General features: G+C 51.9%; 1 protein-coding gene across 1 annotated transcript; it reads left to right on the top strand.

Moving 5' to 3' along the window:
- Positions 1–1,051: 1,051 nt before the first annotated feature.
- Positions 1,052–8,088, top strand: SOX7 (SRY-box transcription factor 7). The gene is made up of 2 exons (XM_030312702.1): positions 1,052–1,356; positions 5,266–8,088. Exons 1-2 carry the CDS (start codon positions 1,119–1,121, stop codon positions 6,186–6,188), a joined length of 1,161 nt encoding a protein of 386 aa, XP_030168562.1. The 5' UTR covers positions 1,052–1,118; the 3' UTR covers positions 6,189–8,088.
- The last annotated feature ends 2,294 nt before the right edge of the window (positions 8,089–10,382 follow it).

Raw genomic sequence — 10,382 nt, 5'->3', positions numbered from 1 at the left:
CTGCCCACACGAAGCTGGGTATCGAAAGAGCTGTCCTCTGGGGCAGGGGGCAGGCATCTGGCATCTTGGAGAGACTGCCAAGCTCCCACACTTCAACCCTCGGAGTTGAGCTCAAGCCCAGAACCAGTGGCCTATCTCTGGGGTGTCAAGAGACCAGGACAACCATTCTAAGGAGCAGGACGGAGAAAAGAGAAAATACAACCAGAAGAAAATTCCCTGAGGGAAGAGCTAGAGAGGAGGGGGCTGGAGACCTTGCGGACATTGGAGACAAGGGTGTTGTGAGACTAAGGGTGTTAAAGAAGAGACCTTAGTGGCGGAGTGAATAAAGGGGAACTGAGAATGCAGACAAGCCCTCAGGACAGCCAGGGAGTCTCGGGGCCTCGAGGAGGTCCTTGATGAGCGCTGCACAGAATCCCATGCAGAGTGCAGACCCAACCCTTGCAGGCTCTGGCCGCCAAAGTTGGCTGGGGGCGAGGCTGGTGAAGCCTGGGTCGTTTTAGAACAAGAGTAGAAATGTTCTCTCAAGAACAGTTCACGGGCTGCTCTGGGAGGATTCATGGTCAATGTCTCTCGCGCTTGGCCCTGACCAGCGAAACCTGTTTGGCTTCGGTTCTTCATGGGATTCCAGGAGCCAGAGGAGTTGGTGGAGCCTGGCTCCGGGAGGCCATCGAGAGTCGGGACAAGGGGCTGGAGTCTGGCTCCCGGTCCGGGGCGAGGTGACTGCGGGGGGCGCCAGCCTCCCGGCTCTGCGACACCTGCACCCGGAGCGGGCGGGACGAGAGGCGTTCCTGGGGGCGTCCAGGCAAGGATTCCCAGGAGGGACTCTGGAGGCAGAGAGGCGGGCCGGGGAGGGCGCCGGGAAGTGGCCCTCCCTCCCATCTCCCCCTCCTGGCAGGTCGGAGCGGGGACGCGGTGGCCCTGGACGCTGGGAGTGGGCCCGCGCCGAGACGGAGGGAGGAGCCGCGCCGCCTTCGAGAGTCATTGGAGGACGCGACCGCCCGAAGCTGATAAATAAGGGGACGGGCCGCGGCTGCCAGCCAAGTTGGACGCCCGACCCGTGCGAGGGCCAGGTCAGCGCCTGCCCGGCGAGGCGAAACGAGGGGACCCCCCGTGCGGCCATGGCCTCGCTGTTGGGAGCTTACCCGTGGCCCGAGGGGCTCGAGTGCCCGGCCCTGGAAGCCGAGCTGTCGGATGGGCTGTCTCCACCGGCCGCCCCCCGCCCTCCGGGGGACAAGGGCTCGGAGAGCCGCATCCGGAGGCCCATGAACGCCTTCATGGTGTGGGCCAAGGACGAGAGGAAACGTCTGGCCGTGCAGAACCCGGACCTGCATAACGCCGAGCTCAGCAAGATGCTGGGTGAGTAAGCAAGCCGGCGGGCGGGGCGTCCCGGGAGGTCGGCAGGCTTGGGGGCTCGGGCGGGGGCGGGCCGGGGGCTCGCGGCTGCGGGCAGGGCGGGGGGCCCTCGAGCTTGCGGAGCGTGGGTAGGAGCCCGCGAGTGGGTATGCGCGGGGAGCGCGGGCGCTGTCTGTGCGGGCGAGGTTGGGCATCTGTGCGAGCGTGGGTGTGCGCGCAGTGCCCGGGATTCAGAGCAGGGACACCTCGACGAGGCCCAAAGTGAAACCGCGCGGCCCACTAGGGTGGGCCAGGAAGCCCACTGGCGGTAACAGGAGCAGAATTTGGGGTCCCAGGGAATAGCGGAGACCCGCGCGCACGGACGGGTTGGAACCGAAACGCAGAGGAGGCCGGGTGGAACCGGTGTTTGCTGGGAATGCCGAAGCGGGAAACCCACCATCCCCTTCACTTTACCACTGGCACAATCACGGAAGGTGGTTGTAACTATTATTAACGAATATTCGTGAAGAGAGAGCTTGTGGGAACGCAGCCCTTCTTTAACTTAATTTTTAAACCAAGAGCGAAAAGTTCGCAGAGACTCGATTCGATCATGTATTTCTCAATCGCAGGAGCGTAGATAATTTGATTGGGATGCTCAGGGCCGCCAGCGAGGTCTGTCCCGGGGCCCGCCAATTTCCCAGGGCTGCTGCGCAGTCCCAGCAGGGGCAGTCGGACTGGGGACAGGGACACGCCAGACCGGGGGAGCCCAGAGAAAGGATGTTAGGTCACATCCGAAAAACCCGACTTCCAGTCGGGTTTCGTCAGGGCTTCTTCTCTCCCACGTCTGGAGCTGAGCACTTTCAACGCCGCTCTGCTGCTCTACTCCTAACCTTTTTGCCTTTCGATTTATTTTTATTCATTTTAAGTGGTGGAAACCTTTCAAAGCATTTCATAGGCACAGTGGGCGCCAGGACCTGAGAGAAGGGACAGTAGGGGTCACCGTAGGCTGCCCTGACCCTCCCCAACCCCACCCTGCCCAGAACTGAGCCTTCTTTTCCTTTTCCCTCTAGAGCTCAGAACTGTGGCGGTGAGGGCTGACACCCATCTTCCTGCTGGCTAAACCTGCTGGTCCGCAGAGAGGGTCCCTCCTGCAGTCCAGGCGTCCATTCAAAGCAGCTGGTTTCAAAAAGCCTGCTACCCATGGCCCAGCCCCCTGGCTAGATGTGTTTAGGACACACTGGTGGGTCAGTGTCTCCATGAGCCGCTTTCTTCATAAAAATATTTAAAATTATATTTCATGCTCCGGTGGCATAAAGACAAACATATTAATACACACAACAGTAAAGTATTTATCTAAAAGTTCATTTGTTTCTTCAGATTTCTTTTTTTAAGTTTATTTATTTATTTTAAGAGAGAGAGACACACACAGTGCGAGTGGGGGAGGGGCAGAGAAAGAGGGAGACAGAGAGAGTCCCAAGCAGGTTCCCCACTGTCAGCGCAGAGCCAGATACTGGGCTTGACCTCCAGAACTGATACTGAACTCGAACTCAGGAACCATGAGACCATGACCTGAGCTGAAATCAGGGGTCCGACACTTAACCGATCGAGCCACCCAGGCACCCCTTTTTCTCCAGGTTTCTAAAGAAATGAAAACACTTTTTTTTGTGGACCTCTCCACATTTTTTCAGTGGGCCCAGGCACTGTGCCTCTTGCTGAAGTGAAGCTCTTGTGACCACGACAGAGTGAGGTTTCTGTTGCGGCCCAGGCCAGAGGTGGGAGAGGAACTCAGGCTGGGGAAACTTCTGCGACCCAGGCTGCCTGCTCCCAGGGAAAGGGCAGGCAGAAAGACCTGCCTGACAAATGCCTCTAGCGAGCTGATGCCTGTTGGCAATTTGCATTTAGACTTCCAGAGGTTATAGTTCATTTTGCAGGAAAGACACTGATTCCTTCCTGCTTAACCACACAGCCCCTGGCCCTGGGCAAGAGGAACCAACATATTTTTAAAATGCAGACTTTCTACACTTGTTAATAAGGGGGTGGCAGGATGATCTACTTCTACTCTATGATCTTGCCCAGCCCTTTCCTTTCTGACCTAGGAAAGAGTCCCAACTCTTTTGACTGTAAGTTTTCCCATCTTCAACATTAAAAATGTCACCCAGTAGCACCCATTTTCAGTATACTATGAATGGGAAGGAACATAAAGACAGTTTTACATTTAGTGGTATTTACAGTGAATATTTTATTAATACTATGACATCCATGTATACTTAGAAACTAGAGTCCCATTTTATAGTCAGTCCACAGACAGGGTGTGGGGTGTGCCTGGATCTTGGGCCTCTTGCAACAACTTTGCAGTCTCAGCCACAGGCTGTGAACTGCTGACCAACCCCAAATCCAGAGTTCCTCACACTTTTCAAGTTGCCCTTTTAAGTGACAGCTAATTATATTAATTGATGACTCTGTCACAACAGTTATAAACTTTCATCCCAGTGGTAGAGTGCCTTTAACAATTGTCATCCTCCAGTGCCTTTGAGGGCCAGGCATCCAGAGTCAGCCAGTGTGGGTACCCAGGCAGCAGTTACACATACCTCTGCACTGGGCCCTGTGCAGAGGGCTTGGGGCAGGACATGTGGCCCCTTTCCTTACAGGGCTTGGGGATGGGGATGCTTACCCTCTGGACCAGTAGGTCTCAAACTTTAGGATACATCAGAGTCATGTGGGGAACTTTTAAATTTGCAGAATCCCAAGTCCGCCCTAGGAGGTAACAATCTAAGGGGTCCAGAAATGACTTTCAGAAAACCAGCAGCCAGAGGGATATGCAATGAATATAGACAGATGAGAGAGGTGCTAAAGCAATTTACAAAAAGATACAAAAGGGAATAAGGATGAATAGAAAATACAAGTGAAACCACCATTTTAGCATCCGTGGGATACAAGCATGGGATGCTTCTTAGAGAGTTTTGCATTGGATAGTATCACAGTACATTTTATAGTGTGAAAAATAGAGTCCCAGGGAAGTTAAAGAATTTGCTTCTGCAAAGAGAATCAAAGACTGAGCAGCTGCCCCCTGCCATAGTGCAAGGGTACTAAGTAGGTGGCAGGAGGCCTTGACATGAGTGTGTGCTGGCACACCTGTGTGCCTGTGCATGCATGTGTGTGTGTGTGTGTGTGTGTGTGTGCCTGTGCATACAGGTGTGTGCATGCACTGTGTGTGTGTGTGCATACAGGGGGGTGCATGTGCCTGTGCATGCATGTATATGTGCATGTTGCAGGTAGATGCTAGCATTCTGGCCATGGTCTTTATATGGCAGAGTCATAACTGACCTTCAGATATGAGGACTAATGGTCTGTTACCCTAAGTGGGATCCTGTAATTTACTTACATATGTGAAACGATTGACTGAGCCTGAGTTCCTTCACAAGAAGACCTGTGAAATTTATGCCATAAATAAATATAGCATTATTTCCTGAGAGGCAGCAATAATCAGCAAAGACAGAGAGTTTTCATTAAAATGCACAAATGGTTTGTGGACTTGGTCCACGAAGGGTAAAAAAGAGCCCAAATCAATATAGTCGTTATATATTTTTATCCTGTGTCTGACCCCGGGGTCTGACACCGTGAATCCCACATCGCGCACATTTATAGGAGAGGTGATGTGTTGGCGGCCGCTGTTGACTTGAGTGGTTTTGTAGGATGCAAGCGGGAGGGATTGGCTTGGCCTCACAGTGCTAGGGTGCTAGGAAGGGGGTACGAGGGGCGCGGTGTCTTCTGTGTCCTTTGTGGAGTGGGGGAACCCGCGGGTGGGATGAGGGCCGGAGGCTGAGGGCATGTGTCAGTGTGGATGCTGGGAGGCACGAGTGCCTGGGACAAGGGCACCGGCCTCCCCAAGCCGCACGGATGCTGAAAGTGGCCTTCTCTGACCTATGTGAGCAGGAAAGTCGTGGAAGGCGCTGACGCTGTCCCAGAAGAGGCCCTACGTGGACGAGGCGGAGCGGCTGCGCCTGCAGCACATGCAGGACTACCCCAACTACAAGTACCGCCCTCGCAGGAAGAAGCAGGCCAAGCGCCTCTGCAAGCGCGTGGACGCAGGCTTCCTCCTGAGCTCCCTCTCCCGAGACCAGAACGCTCTGCCCGAGAAGCGGGGCGGCGGCCGGGGGGCGCTAGGAGAGAAGGAGGACAGCGGTGAGTACTCCGCGGGCTCCGCCCTGCCCAGCCTGCGGGGCTGCTACCACGAAGGGCCGGCTGGCGGCGGCGGCACCCCGGGCAGCGTGGACACCTACCCCTACGGGCTGCCCACGCCCCCGGAAATGTCGCCCCTGGACGTGCTGGAGCCGGAGCAGACCTTCTTCTCCTCTCCCTGCCAGGAGGAGCATGCGCACTCCCGCCGCATCCCCCACCTGCCGGGGCCCCCTTACTCACCGGAGTACGCCCCCAACCCCCTCCACTGCGGTCACCCCCTGGGCTCCCTGGCCCTTGGCCAGTCCCCAGGCGTCTCTATGATGTCCACTGTACCCGCCTGTCCCCCGTCTCCTGCCTATTACTCCCCTACCACCTACCACCCTCTCCACTCCAACCTCCACGCCCACCTGGGCCAGCTCTCCCCTCCTCCCGAGCACCCCGGTTTTGATGCCCTGGATCAGCTGAGCCAGGTGGAACTCCTGGGGGACATGGATCGCAATGAGTTCGACCAGTACTTGAACACTCCTGGCCACCCAGACTCTGCTGCGGGGGCTGTGGCTCTCAATGGGCATGCCCCGGTCTCCCAGGTGACATCGACAGGCCCCACAGAGACCAGCCTTATCTCCGTACTGGCTGATGCCACGGCCACGTACTACAACAGCTACAGCGTGTCATAGAGTCCGGGGCAGCCAGCCCAGCCCTGCCTCGCCGCAGCCCTCTCCTTCCCGCGCACTGAGCAGAGCCGATGGCGCCGCGCTAGCAGCTTTCCTCCAGCCGCACCGGGTGTGCAGGTCTGACCTGTCCTCGGGGCAGAACGGGGCTCTGCGGATCTGAGCGCCCCTTCACTCCCGGCAGCCTGCATTTTGAGGGTATTCCTTCAAATGGGTTCTCATTGACTGCACCCGGGGAATAAGGCAAGTTAGTTGCTGAAAGATGGTTTCCCGGTAGATTTTCCTTTCCTTCTCCAGGTCCCCGTCACGGAAACAAATGTGTGAAATCCCAGCGGCTTTCATACATCTCCAGCTTCTGACACAGCCGCATGGGGCACAGCCTTCCTGATCTATGGGTCCTCCCGGTGAGGAGATCCCTGAGCTGGGATCCAGGCGACCCCCGCTCCAGTCCCAGTTCTTCCTGGGAGGGTTAGTTCCCACTCCTCTCTCTTCCCCTTCCAGCCCCTCACCCCCCGCCCCCAATCTAGGAAGTGGGGCACAGACTTGATATCTAAGGCCGCTTCCGCTCCAAGGTTTTCTGATCTAGGATTGTTTCAAGGCTAATTAAAAGGAAAACGAAGTTTGACTTAGTAAGTTCATTGACGGCCAACCTGGTGATAATTCTGTGTGCATAGCCCAAGAACACGTGGCTTTCTCTGCTTGCACTGCCTTTCAAAATGATCACAGTCTTTCAGAAGGACTCCTCCTACTTGAGAAACAACACCCATCTTGATTTGGAAAATTAACCACTAGGGTTGCCTGCGTCACCGAAAATAGGATTGAATTCAAGCTATTGTTTTTTAAACATACTTTGAAAGATAAATTATTTTTTATTACACACACATTTCAAGAGAATATACACAGCCTGAATATATAGTGTTTGTGGGACACGTACAACACACACACTTTCATGCACACCCTTAAATGCATGTCTGTGCAGCCTAAATCAGATACTCTTGTTGATGTTGGCAACTTCTTGTCAACTCCCTGTTCCTAATGACCCAAAGAGCTGGGAACCTACAGAGCAATGTCACTTACCTCCAATCTAGATATGTTGATTTCTTGAGCGAAATTTCATCATACTCTCCCCCTCTGCAGGTGCAAAAGGAATTTCCTTCTCTCTATCTCTGAGTCCCCTTCTTCCTTTCCTGGATTTCTTTTTCTCTTCTTCACTGTTCTTCCTCCACCCCTGAATTGGCCATGAATTCAAAGATCCCCTGATTTAAAAATCCTAAGCATGATTCCTATGGCTGCGGTGGGAGTTTGGTCTCCTCACCAGCCAGCTGGTTCTTGGTAACACCTTCAGCCAACACTTCAAAACAACTTCCTTCACTATACTTACTTCCCAAAGAACAGAAACGCACTGTGATCCACAAAATGTTTCTGAGCCCTGACCCCACCCCAAAAACATTTTCATCCTTTTCTCAAAACTCCTTTGAAGGAACATAACTAGCAACAAGCAAGAAGACAGTTGTCTGTCTTTTAATTGCAGCATATTATTATTGCCTGTATGAAATATGTAAGTGTTTTATATATTCTCCTATTTTCAGCTTATATTTTATATTGTTGAGAGATCCTTTGTTTTCTTCCAAGGAGTCCTACTGTAAAATTACTTATAAGATATAATTAATCTTTATGCTATTGCTGTATATACATTTGGTAATAAATAGTAAATCATTGACAATATGATTGGCTGGTGCAGTCCAGAATGTATATTAATAATCTTGTAAAACATTATCACAGACGTTAAGCTAAACTGTTCCCCCCTCCCTTTTTTTTTTTAGTAAGAACTACACGTGCTTTGGAACGGTTGTAGATATTGATCTGTCTAAAATATTTAATTTAAATAAATGTTTTTGTACCATGACCATGCTATCATTTGAAATAGAGTTTTGTGAACAGAAAAGGTTTTCAAGGGAGGCATAGATATTATGCCCAGTTCTACTTTATGGTATTGGTCAAAATATTTTCTACATCAAGGTTTTTTTTTAATTATCTTGTAGGGGTGGTTTATTTTATTTTATGAATTATGGTGAAGAGATAAAGCCTAATTTGACATGTTGGAAACAATATTGTTATGATTCACTTTGAAAGAAAAGGATAGTTCATAACCTACCTGCAGAATAATTTTCTCCTCAGGATGACTTCACACTTGTAAAGTGGAATGAGGTGATTATCAGGTGCTCTCAAGATAGGACGTAAGTTCTGCCCAATTACTTGCTTCCTTAAGGCTGCTACATTTTTTCCTTCTTCAAAATAATATAGAAAAATGCCTAGTCTTCCCTCTTTCCTATGCATTTATCGATGTGGCATAACAAGACACCACAGCCTCCCCCAAACCCAGTGGAATGTTGTGGAGAAGGCAAAGAAGCACTCAGATTGGTAATTAGAGGATGTAACATCTTGTGAGGTTTAGGATTAAAATCCCAGCCAAGAAGTGCCTGGAAAAAAAACGGATGATTACTCAGTCCCCTTGTGGGTCACCATGCCTGGCTCCTCTCCGTGGGGAAGCAGTTGTAACTTGTTCAACTCAAGGGCAGCCTCGTGTTCTCCCAGGCTCTCTGGGCCAAGAAGTGGGTTCTGGGAAGGCCAAAATGGGCATATGTTTGTCCTTCAATTCCGATCATAATCTATAGTCATTACTTTAATAGCATTTTATAGCTGTAGGGAGATTTATGGCAGGTTTTATGAGCTAATTCTCATCCACAATCTCAGGTGAGGCCCTGTCACCCATCCACCCCTTTGTGCAGCCCGGGACACTGAGGCCCAGTGGGAGGGGGTGCAGTTTAGCTCTCCCCGCTCAGTTAGGGGAGGCTGGGGTTCCAGCACTTCATAGATACCTTTGTTCATTGGCAGCATTGCCAAATGGTCTCATAGCTAGAGGCTTCATGCCTTTTTTAGCGCTTCACCATGGCATGGAATTACATGTCCAGTTCATGCCTCTCACAGCCCAGAGAAAGAGAGAATGAACAAAGAGGAAATATGGGGTCAGAGTTAGATGAGGCCCGAATTCATTGCCATCCAGGCCCAGTCATTGTGGCTGGCTGACAGTGGCAGTCTGCAGGGTCATCAGCTGGCTGGAGGACTCCTCGGGCAGTGTCTGCACAGGACATCGGCCCTCAGCACTGCCAAATGGGCATATTTCATTCCAGGACTTACGGTGGGGGTGGGGGCGTTGTCCCTGCCTCTGGGAGGGCAGGAAACAGGCAGGCGACAGGACTGCTCTTTCACTTTGGCTCAGCTATGAGTGAAACAGTTGTGCCCAGAAGCCAGGAGTACTTTAGAGTTTTAGCTGCTCATTCTGAGAACGCACCTGCCCCCAGTAACAAGAGCACCTTTTTCTTTGCCTGATGAGAATTGATGGGTATGCACGGTTGTCCATTTTTTTCCCCCAAAATATAGATGTTACTATTTCACTCTACCTTAAGATACTTCAGTACCTGCTCATCTCCCATGGCACCCAGGGTGAGCACAGAAGTGGGATCATGTGAATGCAATGAGGATCGTGCTTCCAGGCTTCTCACTTATTAGCCCTGGTAATGTATTCACATCCCCTGCCCCCTCGCCTTTCCAACTGTGTGAGCTTCAGGATCCACAACACCTGGCTTGGCCCCATACGAGTGCCCCTGTGGCTAACCTTCTTCCTCTTTCCAGAAGCCTTTCACAGCATCCCCCACACCCCCCACCATGGTGTACCTACTGCACGAAAAGCCTATTGTTCTCTGAAATATTTTCCTTTCTGATACTTCTGTGTTTATCCCAGTGGTCTTCCCCAACGGGGGAGACCCTCACTCCCATCACCTGTCTACTGTCCAAATTCAGCTCACATGTCCCCAGCCCTGCCTGGAAGAGGGGCCAGTCACTGTCCTCATTGAGCAGGCCTTGGTTACAGCACTTAGTGCCTGGCATTGGAATCATCCACCCATAGGCGTCTTCCCCAGCATTGTAGACACATAGTAGCTGCTCAACAGTAACATGAATGGATAAATGCATAAACATCTGAGATGTTCCAGTTAATCTTGGTGATAAAGATCTAAAAGCTCCTGGTCCCTAATTTTCCTGCCCATCTCCCTGGACACCAATACCCTGGAGTCTTTGTGTGTGTAGTTCTCAAGGCTCTGAGGCTGGATATGATGCATCCATGGCTATTCACTCTTATCT

The sequence above is a fragment of the Lynx canadensis genome, chromosome B1 (assembly GCF_007474595.2).
Source record: "Lynx canadensis isolate LIC74 chromosome B1, mLynCan4.pri.v2, whole genome shotgun sequence".
Lineage (NCBI taxonomy): Eukaryota > Metazoa > Chordata > Mammalia > Carnivora > Felidae > Lynx > Lynx canadensis.
This window is presented reverse-complemented; position numbering and strand designations above follow the sequence as displayed.

Coding starts and splice junctions, on each gene's coding strand:
- SOX7 (XM_030312702.1), top strand. CDS start 1,119: ATGGCCTCGCTGTTGGGAGCTTACCCGTGGCCCGAGGGGCTCGAGTGC. Junction 1,357..5,265: donor CGAGCTCAGCAAGATGCTGG/GTGAGTAAGCAA, acceptor CTATGTGAGCAG/GAAAGTCGTGGAAGGCGCTG.